General features: G+C 39.8%; 1 protein-coding gene across 4 annotated transcripts in view; it reads right to left on the bottom strand.

Moving 5' to 3' along the window:
- Positions 1-20,061, bottom strand: part of LOC145484977 (succinyl-CoA:acetate/propanoyl-CoA:succinate CoA transferase-like) — a 119,314-nt gene that overhangs the window by 9,839 nt on the left and 89,414 nt on the right. The window contains exons 2-5 of one of the 4 annotated variants that reach the window (XM_081463605.1): positions 4,509-4,654; positions 4,291-4,395; positions 994-1,146; positions 123-362 (exon numbers count right to left, since the gene is read on the bottom strand). In XM_081463605.1, coding sequence (XP_081319731.1) covers positions 123-362; positions 994-1,146; positions 4,291-4,395; positions 4,509-4,641 — 631 coding nt within the window. In that variant the 5' untranslated portion in view covers positions 4,642-4,654. Of the gene's footprint in view, positions 1-122; positions 363-993; positions 4,016-4,290; positions 4,396-4,508; positions 4,655-20,061 lie in introns of those variants that run through there. The other 3 variants (XM_081463608.1, XM_081463606.1, XM_081463607.1) reach the window with 3 other exon arrangements.

The following is a 20,061-nucleotide window of genomic DNA, read 5'->3' as shown; positions in this document are numbered from 1 at the left end:
TTGATTAATTCACAACTTGTTTGTAGAGGCTGTGATGCCAATAATGCAGACATGCACACTAGACATAAACATCTATACATTTGTATTACAATTCATTAATTACATAACACACGCAGCCCTACCTATGATATATTTAGCATTTTGTATGGCAGCTCTTGTACAGTCCACACTCGGTCCTAGAGTACAGAAGCCATGTTTGTCTGGGGGACTAACTTGTATAAGAGCCACATCCAAGTCAATAATTTTCCGTTGAAAAAGCAGTGGAATCTCACTCAAGAAGATGGGGGTAAAATCAGCACGGCCTTCATTTACAGCTTTTCGACAATTGGCCCCGATGAACAAGGAGTTGCTTCTAAAAATTCCTACAACAGTTACAAATATCAGTTTGAAAAAAGATTTCAAGAAACATGATGAGTTTACCTCTATAAGCTTGCCAACCGAAAAATAATATGATTGCTACAACTTAAAGTCTTCTAAGGGCAAAACCCTCAGCTATGATGTATTCTCATTGCCAGGTCTTGGCTAACAGAGGGCCCTGGAGAAGAAACCATCCCCCCTCCCCTCCCCAACCCCACACACACATGCTCCCCATCATCTTCTACTGAGGGCCAAAAACCTGTCCCACCTGACCCTGTCATTTGATGAGAAAGGGCCTATTTTCTCTTCTTGATGTCCCTTTGAGAAATACAGTCAAAGTCTCCAATGATACTGTTAACTACTGTTAGCGTTTACATTTGTTTGTTTTGGTACAGATTATAAAACAAGCCACAAATTAACACCTCACCTCTGTTGAGAACCATCCATCACTTGAAAAGCAGGTTGACTAGACCTACTAGTACTCTTGAAAAGTTAACACGTGAATCCCCCCCATGAGTGAATGCTTTTAAGATCAGAAACTATACTCTCGCAGAGTCTCTTAATTCATTCAATGCTTAACACTTAAATCATGCATGTTTTAATACTTCTTGCTGATATATATACTATACTACTTACCATCAAATTCAGGTTCTACAAAAACCCCTGTTCCTTCAGTATGGATATGAATCAATTCTACATCCTGCAATCCAGCTTCTTTTCCTCTCTGAGCCATAGCTTCAAGAAGTGGTATGGGAGTAGCAGCACCCCCATGAACAAAAACTTTCATTCCTAAAACACCACCAGTATTATTACAAACTAACCTGGAAAAATTCACCTTGGAATGAGCATTGTATTGTACATATCTCCCATCAGACAGTTTTTTGGTTTGACCCCCCCCCCCCCCTAACGTAACCCCCTATAAATCCCAGTTTAGTTTCCTATTTCCTTTCAAATATATTGCTTGTGATACTACCTACCCCCTACCTACCCCTTCTCATGAGGTGGGTACATGGACATGTTTTGCAATTGTTCTACATAACAGCTGGATTTGAGGTTGGAAATTGTCAACCAGCAAGACGCAAAAATAAAATATTTGAAAAAAATACCAAGCTTTAACTTTCATAGACAACTTTGCAGTGCAGTATATAATTACAGCAGTCTACTCATGATTTTGACGTATGCAGCTGTTGACAGTGATGTTTTAAACCAGGTATACTGTATCAAAGAAACAGTCTATTCAGAAAAAATCATGGCATTGAACAGCAGTAGCAGCCATATACCATTATACATGTGATAAAATTTAGATAACCTCGCACCTACATTCCTTTTGTAGGGGGGAGGCAGCTTCTTTTCAGGGGTAAGGTGCTAAGTCTCTATTAATAACTAAAGTCAAACCTCCCTTAAACGACCACCCAAAATGTCAAGTCTAGGTGGCTGCTTAAGGGAGGTCGAGGGCAGATTTAGGGGAGAGGCCAAGGGGGCCACTGCCTCCCTTTTTTTCTTGTATTTTCAAAGCATTTTTGTAACCAACAACGCCAATCCATCTAACCTTCTTTTGAGTGGTATTATTCAATCAAGCTTTCCTTTTATTTTATTCTCTGAGCTTTCCTTAGTTGAAATACATTTTGTGTGAACAATTATAATATATATTTATTTACCAAATATTCAAACAAAACGTGATCTGAAAACTCCACACTAATTGCAAACACCAAATGTAATAAGCATTTCTATCGGTGTGAAATGACGAGCAACACTGGACACAAATGTATTCCCTGCCGCGTCCCTTGCTGCATGATTAAGCTGCACGACTGCTAATGAGTGAAATAATTTTTGAAGTATTCAAGCAAAGCAAAGAAAGCCCCCTGTTTATAATGATATTTCATCATAAACCAGGTGAGTATGTAACTTTTTTTTTTTAGATCTGTATCTGTCTGTGATCGGGTGCCGATCGAGCTCTGTCTGCGAGAGTCAGACTTTGTTTGGTGATCCAACAGAAAGGCAAAAGAATTAAAAATAATAAACTTTAGCTTATATTGAAGCACTCAAAGTAATGTTTTATCACAAAAGGCTTTGCGTAAATTGATTTATAAACCTGAGTTAATTTCTGGATAGAAAATTCTGACAAAAACGATTACAATTAATTTATTACAGCAAAAACAGTTTGCTGATGATATTTCAAAAATGGATTAGCTGTTTCTTCTTGTGCCAGGTGGAAGCGAGTTTTATAGAGCCAGTAACAAGTGCATCTGTTGAACAAAGCAACTCTTCACTGTGCTTTGTGAAGAATGTTTGTTGCAGCACCATGAGGGAAGACATATCTAAAGATTACAATGCCATTGTTGACAAGTATGCATAAGTGTAACCAGACAAGGATGAAATTTATCAATCCACTGCAGTGATTTATTTCCAGTAATAGGATGTATAAAAACTGTAATGCGATGACTCTGTTAATAGTTCGCCTTCTGTGCAGGAATTTGTCACAGCACTGTCTCTGAATCAAAGGGCTGTATATTTCAAGTTAAATAGATGCATTTATTTCTCTCAATCTCATTTGATATTACACTGTCGATAGCTATTCCGATCTGAACTACACCCTTTTACATCAATGGATTTTACATTATAACTAACGGGGAAATACAATAATGTTGTAGGTCAGTTAATTCTTGGCTCGCCTTTTCTGTTGTAATACAAGTTCTACATCAAGATCATGCTTATCATTTCCTTTACATGCAAATCAGTACGCGATCTGTGTTAGCTATGCAATCTGTAAGTAAATGTCACATTGTGACGTTACCCTCCTAGATAATTTGCATAGTGTGATATAAAAATAATTGACTATTATCAAACACCTACCACTACCATAATTAGGATTTTGCTTTTGAAAATCGTTTTATATAATGCTCTTTAATTTTCTCTTCCGAAATATTAACTTTACTCTTTACATCACATATACACCCACAATGCTGCATGCTTCATCTCCTAAAAGTGAATTTTCATTCGGGGTGGGGAGGGGGGGTCGCATTCAGCCCCCTCTTATGGAATTTTCTGGATTTGCCCCTGGAGGTAGTCGCTTACCAGAGCTTAGTCCATGCTGGGTCAAAATTTTACATCATTAGCATATGGTAACTGCAGAGATTTTCCCCACGTTTTAAATGTTTTACTCATGTAAAAAGTCAATTTTGAGAAAAGATCTGTTGTTCCGTCTCTTGCACTTCCCAGGTATATGTATGCAGCAGTGTTACAACACCTTACCATCAAATTTCCATCCTATTATCCGTCAAGTGGTCGCTTATGGGAGGTTAAAAACAAAAGAAAATTTCAAACTTTTAGCTCTAAAAGTGGTCACAGTCACTTATGAGAGGTGGTCACTTTACAAGAGGTTCCAAATATAGTGATTTGACTTGGAAACTTTTGTTATTTTGGAAATCTGGTTGCCATGGAGAGATGGTGGCAACCGGAGGTTCGACAGTAGGAATCTTGTATCTTTATTTTGAAAAAACAGTTATGTTTATCAATTTTAGAATGGGCTTTGTGTCCCAAGCCAGTTAAATGATTTCATAATTTTATGAAAATAAAGGCAGTATTAACTCATCAAATTCTGAATAAATTAAATGTAGTACGTAAATGCATGACCATGAAATAAGGTCTACAGTAAGAGGTTTGAATTATTGTACAAGCCTGTGGAAAATATTTCTTGGAGGGGTGGGGGTGAGGTGGAAATAATGTTTTGGTGGTGGGGTATGAAGGCAATATTTCAGTGGGGGGAAGTTTAAATTTTTATGTTTATAATTTGTATTTTTAACATTTTTATAAAGGCATATGATCAGCAAAGTTTACTTCAATTGGGATATTAACTATACTAAAACTGGTGTAACATTATAACCATCGAAGAAATAAGTTTAGCTATAACGAGCAATTAGAAGCCCTCCTCACCTGATTGAATGACTTGTACCGCTTCTTGTGGTGACTTCCATGCCGGTGTTTTACCAGGCAGAGGATGAAATGGCTCCGCAGAATACGTGTAAAAACTACGATGACCTGAGATTGAAAACAAATAAATCAAAAGGTAGTTCGCTTGCTAACCCATTCAGTGAATTTTATGTAAGGTATAAGTCCTGTTAATTGGGTGTGCTGTACAATTGCGAACTTACTCGATTTGTCGACGTCTTCACGGGTTTTGTTGCTTCCAAGTGAAAAAATGCACCTCGATTGTAACCGAACTGCACCCGTAAGCAATCTCGCTGGGCGCAGTGTCTGTGGAAGCCGCGAAAACAAGGATACCATACTTTCTTTCCAGCTACAATTGTAGACAGCTACATTGGCCTTCCGTGACTTTATGCACGTTTTCTTCACAGGAAGCTGCACCAAATGGCATGACGGGTATCTGTCTGTTAAAATATCACGTCACGAAATATATCTTAAAAAGTAGTCTGTGGAAACTCTGAGAGCAATACCAAAGAGTATCACTTCAGAAATAGTTTTTGATAGAAAAATAGCAGTTATTCAAAGCGAAAAGTGAAAAGAAGAGCACAAAGCAAAATTTGATTACGCTGGTGAAAGCAGCCGCTGTACAGAGAATGTGCGTGTTCGAAGATAGACAGGCGCTGACGGTAACGTTTGTTGGCCGTATTCAATAAATATTTTGAATGCCTTGTTTATGAATTTGAATTTTTTTAAATCTATAAGGAGGGTAGGTACGTTTTTTATTGAGGGGCGGGGGCCGGGGACCGGGGCTTCGGAGGGGAGCCTGGGGCTTCGGTGGGGAGCCTGGGGCTTCGGAGGGGAGCCTGTTTTTATTCGCAACCAGGGGAGGGTCACAGTTTTTTTTTTTTCGCAAGGAAAAAAATTACTCCATGTCGCTTAGTTGACTCTTATTTGATAACGAACACACGAAGTGTATAGAAACCTAAAACTTGTATATACAAGCAAAGCTACCAGTCAAGATTAATCTAAATTATTTACAGGTGTCGAAATATTATATCAAAAAACTATCTTGTCTCAACTGACATAATTGTCTCTCTGACAACCCGTTTGCCCGCTTTCGTCCATATTTTATAAAAAAAATTAAATAAATAAATATACATTTATATAGCGCCATTTTCCACTAATTGTCCATGGCGCTTTACAATACTTTAAAATTAAAATCCTAAGTTTAAAATCCTAAAATTAAAATCCTAATCCTTTAAAAACCTAAAATCCTAAATCCTAAAAGTTAAAATCCTAAGAATGAAATACGCTATATAATACAATTAGGCTACAAATAAAAAGTAAAAATTAACTGCAAATCAAACGCACGCTTGAAAAGATAAGTCTTAAGATTAGCCTTAAAAACTGCCTCTAATGATGAAAGTCTGATCTGGAGGGGTAGTTTGTTCCAGAGCCTTGGTGCCGCCACGGAAGAAGCCCTTTCACCATACGTTTTAAGATTTGCTCTAGGCTCATCAAGCAACCTGTTGTTTGAAGATCTTAGTGTGCGACCAGAAATGTTAAATCGCTGTAGCTCTCTAATGTAATCAGGGGCTAGTCCATTCAGAGCTTTATAAGTTAACAACAATATTTTGAAGTAATTTTCACGGGGGTAATGTTTCCACGTGAGTTTCAGCTGGTATAAAATTAGTCTCCGGTGACGATTCGTTACTTAAGCTACTCGGGTTTGAACCGACAACTCGATCTACTACATCAAATTGCGAGTCAGTTTCAACCTCGGAAAGTGATGAGGTCACTTGTTGCTGGACATTTCTTAGCGGGGCCTGCCGAGGTTGTTGACACTCCATTGAATCGTACAGCAAGCTGCCAATGTGCGCTTCGATCATTGCGACCTTTTCAACTTTCTTCCCTTTGAAAGTAATCTTGTGATGGAAAAAGTACAAGGATAGCTCGTCCACCCTCAAGGACGACAGCTTATCGGAGTTATACAGTCCAACCCAGTCAATGTCATTCTACTCCCGGTTCAGCCGTTCCATTCGCTCCCTTTCAGTCTCCTCTCTCTTCTTCTCCTTGCAATTGTGCATTTTTATCTGGGTAAGATGCTTAACATACTCTGCCGCAAGCTTTTCGTGGACAATGTATTTATCTGAAAACTTTCTAATAGCCTCACTGTCCCCACTGACTAGTTCACTTTCCTCAAACAATCGCTCAATCTGAGCTCGAGGCTGGAAGTCGTCTGGCTCACTGCCATTGGTGGGGGTTGTACTCCAAGAGAGATAATGGAAGTTTGGTAGCTTGCCATAGTCGGCATCTGGTCGTCGAGTTGGAAGTGGAGCACTGGTAGTCTCATCCTTCTCGCAAAATTACATAGTTGGCCACTTCTCTCTTGACACGACATTCGCCATCACTCCATTGATCTCGTTGATCTATACATATTTCAGTTGTTATTATTATTATTACTATTATTTCCGGTTGTAAATAGGTTTTCTGAGGAGATTTCAATAAAGTTCTTGTTATAATTACTATTATTATTATTATTATTATTATTATTATTATTATTATTTACACCAAGATGTTTGGAAATGTTGTAATTTAATAAATTTAATTATTTGACGTTTTTGTCCTTCATTGAATTCCGGCTGTTTTACAATAATAAACGATATTCCGTGACACAACCGCGCGCTGCACGCGTGCAAACGCGGGCATTACTCTATAAATGCACGCTTAGGAGATTATTCCGTGAGTTTTACGGATCACGAACTTTAAAGCCCTGGCCAAACGATCGCACCATTTCAACGCAACATATCGCAACGTTGTTGGCCCAGTATTTGCTAGCCCCGGCCAAACTATCGCAGCATTTCAACGCAACTTATCGCAACATTGTTGGGCGCAACATGTTACGTGCGTTCGGCCACCTTGTTAATAATATTGCGACGTGTTGCGAAATGTTGGGTGTTACAAATCGAACTAGTGCGCATGCCCTGGCGCAACATTGTTGCACGAACCTGGCACAACATCATGCAACATCCACAAATGTTTACCTGAAAAATTTGACCAGTTTCAAACTTGAGTTAACAACACCCAACATGTCGCAACACATCGCAACAGGGTGGCCAAACGCGCGCAATGTTGCGATATGTTGTGTTAAAAATGTTACGATAGTTTGGAAAGTTTTCGTTTTGGCTGTAATGATTAACTAAGATTTTTTTATGATCGTTACGCAATTTCCGTTTGCGAATCATATTCGGCCAAAGGACAATGTAATCAGAGAATAATAATAATAATAATAATAATAGTAGAGCGGTTTTTAATTGAGTGTCGAAAGTAATTAGACAATTACTATGGTTTGGTTTTGGTTTTACTACGGTTTGAAATTGGAGAAGCTAGTTTCCTGGCCGAAAATTGGACTTACCGCTAAAACAGGTTTAAAACGAAAGTCGTTGGATTTTGCAAACGCGCGGCCGATGTCGCTGTTGTCAAGTTCTTCATAAAATTTCTCACAGCAAGAGAACCGAATGACCGTCAAACTGTCGATTGGATGAATTCAATCACATTCAAAGCTAGTCTCTTGGCCAAACACTGGACGTATCAAACTCTACACGAAGGCATCAATGTCTCAGGAGTACCCGACGGAGCCGCTCGACAGGCTGCAACTACGCTGGCTGGGAAATATTAGTATTAGATCATTTACTGGCTGGGATTTTCGTTCAGTGTCTGGGTTGCTAAAAACTGATCTAAAACACTCTCCCTAGCTGGAAAAAACGTGACTTGTTTGTTTTTCCTGGCTGTGACTTTTTCGAAAAAGCAATCAATTAAACTGCCGTCCTGGGACATAAAAAACGCGCGAGTGGGCTCTAAAGTCTAAAGTCTTCCGCCGCGAGACGATAAACCGCAAGCGGTCGTACTTACTCCCAGCGCCACGCGCTGCAAAAATAATGCAAATCAACGCGCGCGTGACGCCATGCCCGAGAATGATGGCTCCATTGTCAGATTGTTGCGGTTTATCTTTTTTATCAACCAGTAAAAATTGCATAACACCAGCAGCTGTCATTTTCAATGACGTAATAACACTAGTATCTCAAATGGCCAAATCCGTTAAAAACGTTCTTTTCAATGAACACGGCCGATCTTCAGAATTTCCTGTCGTTTGTCGTTCCAAAGGCCTGAAGAAGCCGTCACTTCAGAAAACCGCTGCTGGCGCTATTGTGCTGCAAGCAGTCAGCAGTTATAAAGAAACAGTGGGAAGCAACTTAAGGTTGGTAAATTCATTCCTATAATTCTCTTGCTTGCACACGGGGCAGTGATGGTACATTGTACTGGAATCAGTGACACTGTTCGCTGTCTGTTTTGCATTAATTCTTTCATTTATAGACAACTAAATTTAAAAAGGTATCGGCGGCATAAGAACGTAGACTCTAAGGTGTTCATTTACATTCCTCTTTTGCAGTCATTCTGGGTTATTTCGAGGGCTCCGCTGGTAAATGAAAGAATGGAGATCTGCCAAATCTGAGATCTGCTGTGAAAGGGACTTGGCGCAGACAAACAAAGCGGCTGGATAAAGGGTAGGAATAATGTTCTGTTTATATGCTCTAGTCGCCTACATCGGTGATCAACTTTTCTCTCTTGATGCTAAAGTAATCAAGTAAACTAAAAAAGTAAAGTGATCTCATTGTACCATACACTCATCGTTTCGCTCATAGCAATTTTGGGTTGCTATAAATATGCAAATTCGCTTAATCGAAAATTTCCCGAAAGTTGCTGGAAGACGAGTAGCCTGCGTAGCAAGCGTTTCCGTGGGGTTTGGTAGCAAAGAAAGACCGAGGAACGGGATTTTCGGTGTTTTGTCTGCGCGGAAAATGGGGCGAGAACCAAAAAAAAGAAGGAGGGGGGTGGGAGAGGGGAAGGAAGGAAACGCTTGCAGACAAACCCCTGGATTTTGCAAACCTCCGTTCGCCAGCGAACGGAGCTCGTGATTGGCTGGGCTAGTCCAATATTATTGACATGTGTCGATCAAAGGTATTTTAATACCTTTGAGTGCCAGACAAAAGGGGAAGACGCGTTCGAAGCTAAGTTACAAAACGCTCTAACTTTTCTCGCTGAACCGGGATTTAGTCGTCGGCTTCGACAGTACGGTAGAAATCCTGTAATGCAATGCCGACGCTTTGGTTTTTCGAAGCCTGTACATTATTGCCGAAGCAAGCGCGACACAATTTACAGCTGTTCCTTTAATTTTAACATCACTTTCTTGAATGCCACATGCGCCAAGGACAAGACAATAAACCACGGGACAGAAAATTAGCACTACTGCGTGGGAAAACTTAGTGATTTCGTCTGGCTTGTTACAAGGCAACATGTTGTCGTAGGTACTGCGACATTTCATTAGAAGCATTTTTGTTGACAGCATTTAGAACCTCTGGGTGCAATTCTGAATGATTTGTTATAGTGTTAGCTGCGGCATGCCAGTTTTTGTCACATACTTGCCTTACCAAAAATTTAGTCGTCTCGTCGCGGGGAATTCTTACGAGGACATTTTATAAACAACTTTGACTTGGAGGTCGCTTAGGGGAAGATTATCTTTATTCAGATACTGGTCAAGATTATCGTTATTTCTCCTCTCAGATGTTTGAAGCCTCTCCTGCCCAAATTCCAAAGTTTGCCGAGAAGACTTTCCGTTGTTTGTTTTTGTTGCAGCGATAACATTCGAACCGATTTGCGGATCTGGCGTTTCCAGCAAACGTTCTTTACTGGAATTGCCTTTGTGAGAGTTGACTTGCTAATTTTACTTTGTATCGATTCCTGGACGAATGAATACAGTGATCCAAGATTTCGAATCATGCGAGCACAAGGATTACTAACGCGACTGGAATACTTCTCACAGTTTAACTTTCAGGCAGATTTGTGCTAAAACTTCACCCTTGCAGTCCTTCCTTTTAGACGGATTGAGTAGCTTGATTAAAAATTACCAAATTGAATTCATCGAGATTTCTCCGTTGCCACCGTGCGCTCGTTGTTCGGAAGGCCGAAGATTTTATTGGTTAATTTATGACAGCCGATGACAGCACGAAATCTCAGTGTACGCGCTCAGGCATGAAAGGCCAAGTGGGCGGTTTTCAAAATCCAGGGGTTTGTCTGCAAGCGTTTCCTTCCTTCCTTCCCCTCCCCCTCCCCCCTCTTTTACTCGCTCCATTTTTCGCGCTGTAATATTTTTTGCTCCCGAACACCACAGAAACGCTTGCTACGCAGGCTAGAAGACGAGGGACAATGCTTTGCCCTATTTTTCAGTCTTATCGGGTACATTAAATGCCTTAATCGAAAGTTGCCGGACGACAAGGGTTAATTGTTTGCCCTCTTTTTCAGTCTTATTGGGTACATTGAATGCAAGGGACTATCGCGCGTTGCGCATGCTCACCGGGAACGCTAGTTAAATCATGCAATATATTTTATTTGGCATAATAAGTAAAATGTTAAAATTGTCTATGTTATTAAAATTTTTGTCAGCTAAAAGAACTCAAGATTTTACCTTCTTAAACTTTCCTTCAGTTTGTAATTGAGAAGGAAACAACTTTCGACTTTCTGTGCGGCTTTCTTTGAGCAAAAATATATCATTTGTCGCCTTTGGTTGTGTTTCACAAGGCTAGCTGGTCGGAACTGTAGGTTCTGCGTGTAATCATGTAATAATTGAATTTCCGTACCAGGAACCAACGGATCTTTTGAAGCCTAAAGAAGACAGAAATCAGCGAAGGATTACAGAACTCGCGATCGTTTGTCATTTTGAAAACACAGTTTTAGAATTGTGAAAAAAACTCGTCGTTGACCTACCAGTTGACGCAACGGTTTCATTCTGCACGCTAGTGCCGTGAATTAACTAGAGTCGTGTAATGAATGATCTATCGATGAACTGTATATCGTAATGAACACTTCTGCCAGTTTAAAATTCTTTGACCAAAGAGCGCACGTCTGGATAGTATTGTCGCCTGTGGTATTGGGCGGGGGTAAGGCGAAAACTCCTTTTTTTTGGCATGTTCAATCGTTCACAAGGCCAATGGGGCGAATTCCTTAGGTTAATCCGGGTCAGGATTTATGATCCGAGATCACACTGATCATGTTAACAAGAGGCCGCAAATGACTTTTGGAACGTCAGGAAATAAGTTAACCCATGAGAAACTTGACACTGCCTAAAGACATGATCGCAAACAAAATGGGTTGTGTTCCTAATCAGAAGCATATCACCTATTCTAGGTGATATGCTTCTGTCCTAATTAATTACGCGCTATTACAAGGTCTGTGAACCCAGTATGTGCACAGGAACCACACGAAATTGCAAACGTCGTTTCAGTTCGTCGACTAGTAGAGAGCGTGATTGGGGGTATAGATCACGTTTCACGGGAAATAAAAAGGCCTTTTCACAATTCACGAAAACTGATATAATAGTGGCATTTTACGCTTCACGGAAAATAAAAAAGAACGTTTTGGAAATTCACGGCTCGCGATTACTAAGACAAATCCAGTGCACGCCTGACGAACAACCAACGATTGCTTTTGCTGCGAATCCTTGCGGCTTCTGTCGTGAGTCTTTTGCCGTGATCGCCTGACGAACAACCAACGATTGCTTTTGCTGCGAATCCTTGCGGCTTCTGTCGTGCGTCTTTTGCGGTGATCGCCTGACGAACAACCAACGACTGCTTTTGCTGCGAATCCTTGCGGCTTCTGCCGTGAGTCTTTTGTGGTGATCACCTGACGAACAACAAACGATTGCTTTTGCTGCGAATCCTTGCGGCTTCTGTCGTGAGTCTTTTGCGGTGATCGCCTGACGAACAACTAACGATTGCTTTTGCAACAAATCCTTCCCGCTTCTGTATTGAATCTTTTGCGGGGATTTGCTATTTCGCCAAGGAAATGTTATACTGACAAAGGTCGCTGACATCTGTTTGTTTCGTAGGTTCATTTGAAAATAAAAATGACAGACACTTGGTAGCCAAAGCCTAATGAGGGCTTTGTAATCTTGTCTTGTTTTTACTTGTTTTCTTTGCATTGAGGTTCGTTGACCTTTTGGAGCAATAACTGTGGGAAACGAAATGAATGTGGAAGTTTGTCGTACGTAAGCGTTTGAAACAAGTGATAGGTTGCTTGTTGTACTTATAATAACAACAATATATCCAGTCAAATGTAAAAATGAAACCATTAACGTATTTTTTGAGTTCAGAGTACGCAATACTAAATCCGTTGTTATATTAATAGTTTTAAGGAAATGTACCTTGCTATTGTATATTGAAATTATTCGCTCGCTGGCTGGCAATAAATGGTATACTCGAACATGCTGGCAAACTTTCGGCAAACTTTTCTTATGCTGGCTAGCTAGGTGACAAATTTAAAGCATGCTGGCTCGTTGACGACCTCAACGTCGAGCGCTGGCTGGCAGTCCGATAACTTCAAAATCCTGCTTGCTGGCGGTGAAGATCGGGTATTTTTTTCCCAGGAAAGTTAAATATTAAACAAGATTGACGTAGCGACACTCGGGTAATGTTAAGCACACTGTTCGGTGGATTTTCTTCGAAACTGTCGTTGGGTACAGATCGAAACATATAAGCTGCTTTATTAAATCCATTTTGAAATCACTGGTTATCCTTGCAATCTGATTGGCTCTCAATGATGCGATTTATTCACGAATCGCACTATTTTTTGCTCTAAATCGCATCTTTTTCTCAGCCATTGAGAATGGGACAGTAAAACAAAACAACCAATCAGATTTCAATATTAGTTTAAGGTAAACGATAAAATTTCAGGAAAATGAGAGGCAAAAAGCCATTGTGTGGAGAATTAAGCAACTACTATTGCCAAAACTTTGTTGTTCTTGTTATTTTTTTTTCCAAAAAAATTGACAAATGTAATTAATTACAGTTTGTAAATGACGATTATGAGTTCCTTCAGGCTGAACACCTACTTTAATGGAAGTTTCCAACTTTCAATGTCCATTTTGACGAATATTTCGGCGATTTTTCTTCAACATCTGCTCAAATCCGTATGATACCGAGTCCAGTAAAACATAAACAAACGAAAACCACACAACAACAAATTCAGGGCCATCTCAAGAAGGTAGATGTTTCCAGGTTTCCGGTAGTTTCAAACGAAGCAACAAAAGAGTTCAACTCTGTCGCTGTGAATAAACATAGTCAAAATACGCCCCGCGCCACAAAACAGTGAATGAATGAACGTCTTGCGAAGCTGGTGCTAGTCCCGCCATCTTGGAAATATCTTGAAACAAATGGCGCCGCGAGAACTTGACAAGGTCCTGAGTATTGAGTCCTTCACCGTGGTCACAAAAAGAAACAGAGATGATAACGAACTGGACTCCCTTAAAATCATGCCATTAAACGGTATGAAAGAAAAAAAAACGTACCATCCACTGGGCATCGTGCACTCGAGTTTCACAACTCAAAAGAAATCCATCCCAGAATTACGCAGGATGCACCTTCAAATTCCTTCTCCAAAGACAATGAAAAGTCTCAGCCTCAACCACAGAAGAAAGAAAGACCTTCCATCATTGATTCAGGCGACGAGAATTGAACTTTTATACCTGAAATAGACTATTTTCGTTCTCACTTCGAAACCGCTTGTTTCTTTGTCATGCTCGGATGAGTTTTCGTCACATGACATCGTTTTGCATACTAAATGAGACGTAAAGGCGTTTCCGGTTCCGCTTTTTTTTTTAACAAACGGGCTACTGGAACAATACATCAAAAATCTAAAAATTAAGGCGATAAAATTGTGCGATTTCAAAATGGATCTAATAAAGTGGCAATTGAACTTCGTGTCGTGCAATTTTGGTCTGAAATCATACTTGTGATTTCAGACCAAATTGCACTCCACTCAGTTCAATTACCATTATTAATCAAGTTATTAGTATTCAGCACTAAGTCGTTGTTGATGTCAAGTTCTTCGTATTTTTTTTTCGCCGCAAGAAAATGGAATGACCGTCAAACTGTCGATGAGAGTAATTCAATGAAATTCAGAACTACCTTTAGGAAAATTCAGCCAAATGCAGAGCTAACCTTCAAGCCGAACTTTTGATGCATTGAACTCCAATATCGAACGTGTCAATGTCTTCGCTGTGAGTTCGGCCGAGGTTACAAATTTCACTCCCTACTGGGCTCAGTAGGTGAGCTCAGTGGAGACAAACTTTAACTGTCCTGCCCCTCCCTCCAATCATTTTTCTGGAATCTGCAAAAAAAAAAATCTAGCACGCACGTGACCACCTGCAAAGAGAGAGGACCCTGGGAACGACGTTGCTAGCGAAAGTGGAAGCTGCAACGTCAGCGCATTCCATGGCTGACGCGCGTGCCTGGCTGACGTAATACCTTTTTTTAGCGTATTTATCATTCCCTTTGAATCCAACGCTTCGATAAAACAAAAAGAAAATATATTTTACCCACAACAAAGAGAACAGTATCCGTAAAATTGTCCGTGTATTAATGTTTCAACAGCTTTTGACGAATAAACATCACACGTTGCGTGGCTCAAAATTTGGCCGAGAGGGAGTTTGAGTCTGGTCACGGACAAAAAAAAAAAATAAACCACGGGTAGAACATGAACCGCGCTCGGCCCATGGCCGCGCGGTTAACAAGTACGACTCTGCCTTCGGCTAAAGATATATTCAAGGTCCTCAAGATATCGAAACCATCGCTACATTGGCCATTTAGAAGGATTTGTGCCCCAGTCAACCCTAATTACATAGCTAAAAGCTGACATTATATTGTCGCCATATGTTAAAACTAGCTCTTAATTCCGTGCTAGGCGTTGGACCGTATAAATGCGCATGCAAGAATGATTGTTGATCTTTACTCTGTCTGTGAAGCCCTGCGTTTGCTGAAATTTCTATAGTCACTGAGCAAGAAATCCTAGCTTGCTAACTCAACGAACTTTTACATGAAGTAAATATCAAGGACTTACTTTAAACTGGCACACGATTGCAAATGTTGATTAGCTAATACTCTCATGTTTCCAGCTTAGAATACTATGTATATATGTTTTACATTGAAAATGTTTCAATAGGACGAGTTTTGAAGGCAAATGTAAACTGACACAGCGTCGTATATTTAAAACAATATTTCGACTGGCCAGCAGGACCTTCGTTCACAGCTTTGCTGTTTATTTAGTTTTCATTACTAACTAGTTCTTCTTTTATAAAAGTATATCAATTTTACATGATAGACGATTCAAACCTACAAGTTAAATTCTGGAAATTCGCGCGGACACATGATAACAAATCCGTCGAACTAATTAAAATAATAATAAAATTAATATTTTAAGAGAAGGCCTCCAATCTGACCTGGAGGTGATTTTCAGGGGGGTCCTCTTCATTAAGAATTGATGCAAATTAGATCTAGCTATATACCGCTCGATTACATCTTTGTCTCAGCCGAAAAAAAAGTTATTGGCATGCAGTTTTCTAATTACAAAACTTTTTTTTTTTTTTTTTTCAATTTCAGATAATTTGAACTTCCATTACGAATGACATGATTTCTTACAAACTCTTGGTCTTCCGCCATCTAGCTTGATTAAAAATATAAAATAAAAAGCGATGATAAACATTTTAAAAACATGCATTTTATCAATTTGATGTTTCGTATGCTAGTCAACATACACTTTGAAAAGTATAACCGTTAAAATTTTTGGAAAGCTGTTTATACTGTATCAGTGGGGGTGTGGAACCTAGACAGAAAACATCTGCAGTAGAAATTTAAGACGTTTCAAACGCAAACTGTCTGTAAAGTGACACATTTCAAGGTTCTTTTGAAACGCGATCACTCTTCTGCTATTGCTGATCACGTTAAAACGGCATGTACTAAAACCCAAAACAACGAAACGAAACCACCGAAACTAAACGATCGAAACGAGTAAAATAATAAGTAAATAAATGAAAAAGTTAAAAACAAAAAAACAGCCTTGATCTTTGGCACGTTACTATGACAGCCTGATCTCGTACCCAGATCCACATGTGTGACATCGTTACATCTCAAACCTGAAAGATGGATGAGCGCAAGGGTGTCGACGACGACCACGGAGACATCGAGAAAAAGGTGAGTATTTTTCACATTTTGAATGGAATTCTAGCTAAAACAAGAAATGTAATTTCAAAGAAAGGTTTCCTGGTCGTATCTTGGATTCTTAGGCGGTGGCGAATCGACAACTTGACGCCGAGCCCAGGATGTACGGAAACACAATCTCAAGAGTATCCGTAAAGCTGAGAGCCTAATAAGAAATTACTTTGAGACTGCAGGAGTCACGAAGGTCTGACGCTAATACGATTAAAGTCTGTCAAGTCGCCCTCGTTTTTCCTTAGAGATATATATTAAAGAAAGTCCTGGTTCGCACGAAGAATGCTGCAAAGTCATTCTCGAAAAGACCATTCGATTCGCCACCGTCTAAGAACCCACGATACGACCAGGAAACCTTTCTTTGAAATTAGATTTCTTGTTTTAGCTAGAATACCATTCAGAATGTGAAAATACCCACCTTTTTCTCGATGTCGTCCTGCTCGACACGTTTGCGTTCATCCACCGTTCAGGTTTGTGATGTCACGATGTCACACATGTGGCTTAAGAGCAGGATCTGGGTACGAGATCCGGCTGCCGTAGTAACGTGCTAGAGATCAAGGCTTTTTTTAACTTTTTTATTTATTTACTTACGATTTTACTCGTTTCGGTCGTTTCGCTTGTTTCGGTGGTTTCGTTTCGCTCGTTTCGGTGGTTTCGTTTCGCTTGTTTCGTTTCGTTGTTTCGGGTTTTAGTACATGCCCGTTAAAACAACCGGTCACAACATCAAATGGGACCATTTTGTCATTTTGGCGTCCGGCAAGACTGACTACCATTGTAAGGTTAAGGAGACTTTGTTTATTCAAGAGTTGCAGCCAGCACTGAATGCCAATGTCAGCAGTGAAAATCTTTTACTTTATTACGAGTCCCTGTCCATAAAAATGGAAAATAACTCGGCAAGAGTCGAAGATTCGATTTCGCTCATATTTTCATGGTAGATAGGCTAGAGCATGACAAAAACTACTGCATAGTTTTTTTGGCAAAATATCCTTTTATTTCAAAGAAATAGGCAAATTACCGAATTCCGTTAAAATCGTCATTTGACGCACCATTTTATTAAGCAAGTTTGAGAGCCACGCATGCAAAACCACATCATTCTTCCGTCTTAAAAACACTCAAATATTTTTGTGCAGTGTTTAAGTGTGTACTGGGTTGATTTTAGGGAATGTTGCGTCGTCTTTTTGGGTGCAAAATAATTAAATTTCGAAGACATGTATTTCACTCACTTAAAAGTACTTCTTGAATATAATTAATTTTCACCATGTGCGAAACCTTCAAATGAACTAAGCTTCTGATGGTTGAATTGCAGAAGGATGGTCTACAGATTCCTGTAAAAATTTCTTTGGGCAAATGATTGTGAGCGACGTGAGAGCTTTTCAAAGTACGTTGAAAATGCAAATATTTGACCATTTCCTCGTCAAATTTCAATTTACGGGTTAGACGTATATTTTAGCATGCGCCACATGACTTGACCTATGTTAAGTTGAAATAGACACAGAGCTGATAATTTCGAAATGATCTAACCTCATTTGTTGTAAAAGTCAGGTCCAAAGCCGATTTGACATGTTTCTCTCACTATTCGTCGCACATAAAGCAGAAGTTTGCTTTTGTTTACATAATGTCCGATGTACATCGCCAACTGTCAACTTATTTAATGGTCGAATACCATGAATCTGTGACCCTCTTTCGACACATATGATCACCACTGCATCTAAGTCAAAAACGGCAGAGTCATTTGTAGATAGTTGCTTGCTTTGCACTACACCAAAATATTACGTTTGATCATCATGGTTTGATGGCTTGAATCCTTGCTTGCAGCGGTTCCTTGTTCGTCAAGCAATGCTGTCATCCCATTTTATGAGGTTATAGGGGTAGGACAATTTCTATCCTAATACGCTCCGTAAGGCTGGAACCACCGGGAGTACACAATCGTGTTGAGTAGGAAGAGATTAAAGAAATGAAAAGAATGAATAGTTCACCATTGCCCCTGTTGTTATCTTTTACCAGGAGCCATAATCGGGGACGGAGACCGTAAGCGCGCGCCATTTCAAGTATTGGGGTTGTCCCCATGATATGGGACAATAATTCTATTTTTAGAACAAATTGCGCCATCACCTGCGGCACACGCGCGTACATGCTGCGAGGATTTTTGCGGATGTCGCGCGGAGGAAATGGCGTCCGAAATTCCCGAAATGTTTCAGGTTTTTGCCCCACAACTCAACGCGTTTACGTCTGTTGGAATTTTGCTTAAGTATTTTCGTCGTAAGCTGCTCCAGTTTGAGTGAAGTAAGACAGTGTCGAATTTAGGTATGTTCCGCTGTAAGCTTATATATATCGCTGACCAAGTTGTGTTCCGACTGATGCTTCTTTTACATGGGTTGTACATTACTCCACTTTAAATTTCACACATGTTGAAGATTAAAAGCTTTTCCATTACACAGCAAAAAACTAGCTGGATATATTAAGATATAGCAGAGCTTCAGGACTTCATAGTTTCGTAGTTCCTCTTGCCACACGCTTGCGAGGAATTTGTCAGTCTATCGCGACCGAAAAGTAAAACAAAATAATTGAGTTTCGCTTGAATTGTAAGCAACGCTTGATGTTTCATCAAAGCTTAATAACTTTACGTCCGTAGATACTGCTCAGTTTTATTCGTGTAAAAATCCAGTAAATTCTCTGTTGTCGATGAATGAGAGCGCCCGTCGATGCGTGTTTTGTACAGTCAGTAAACATGACAAATTGTACTTCCGCCGCACTTTCGTGTGAAAGCGTACATCGAACTCAAACAATAGCTCTATAGTTTTTAAATATGTTTAAGATTGGTAAATGTTTGAGAACATATTAAAAGCTAAGCTGAAAATATGTGAATAAAGCAGAAACAATCAGCAAAGTTACGATGACGCTTTCTTTAATCAACTTGGAATAACGATTTCGATTTTGATGATCGAGTTATCAAAACTCCTTGTCTATTTTCATTTTCGCTGTGTAAAACTTCACTATGCTTATGTTGAAGAAACACACATGATGTTAGTAGCCTTTTTTGAATTCGTGAAATTTGTTGCAGCATCTCAGCACAAAAGATAACGAAAGAAATCTTTGTCAAGATTTGTTGACAATTGAAAACACCGACTCGGACTTGAAAGTGCACCAGCTGCGTGCACTATGCAAATGAGCTAGTTGTACGCGTCAGACTTTCCTTTCAAAAACTTTTGCAAACTCACCAAACAAGCAGAGACAATAAGGAACCATCAAAACAGGTTTTGGTTATGATTAAACACTGTCTGAGAAACTCACAAATTAACTCGATACCAGAGTAGAGAGTTTTCGTGCTATATTCTTAACCATACGCGTAAGCTTACAACTAGCGTGAGCAGATCTTATTATTCATTCCCAGCGCGAGATTGAAGTCTTGTTTTCGACCCTGAAAAACCCACCTTTTCCGTTAGCTCAGAGCATAAAACTACATATAAGCGCCCTGGTTCGTATTCCCTGCCTCATTTCCTGCCATCGCTGTGAAAAATACGCAAGAGAATCTCTCAACTCTCACCATTTGATCACGCAACGTGACAACATCCACGCGAGAGCCCCTGACATGTGCGTGAATCCGCGCGGATATATGACGTCAGGATGGCGCAATTTGTTCTAAAAATAGAAAAATTGTCCCATATCATAGGTGCGCGCGAAT

Source organism: Orbicella franksi, chromosome 4 (assembly GCF_964199315.1).
Source record: "Orbicella franksi chromosome 4, jaOrbFran1.1, whole genome shotgun sequence".
NCBI classification, from domain to species: Eukaryota; Metazoa; Cnidaria; class Anthozoa; order Scleractinia; family Merulinidae; genus Orbicella; species Orbicella franksi.
The sequence above is the reverse complement of the archived record's forward strand: the minus strand, read 5'-3'. Positions and strand labels throughout refer to the sequence as shown.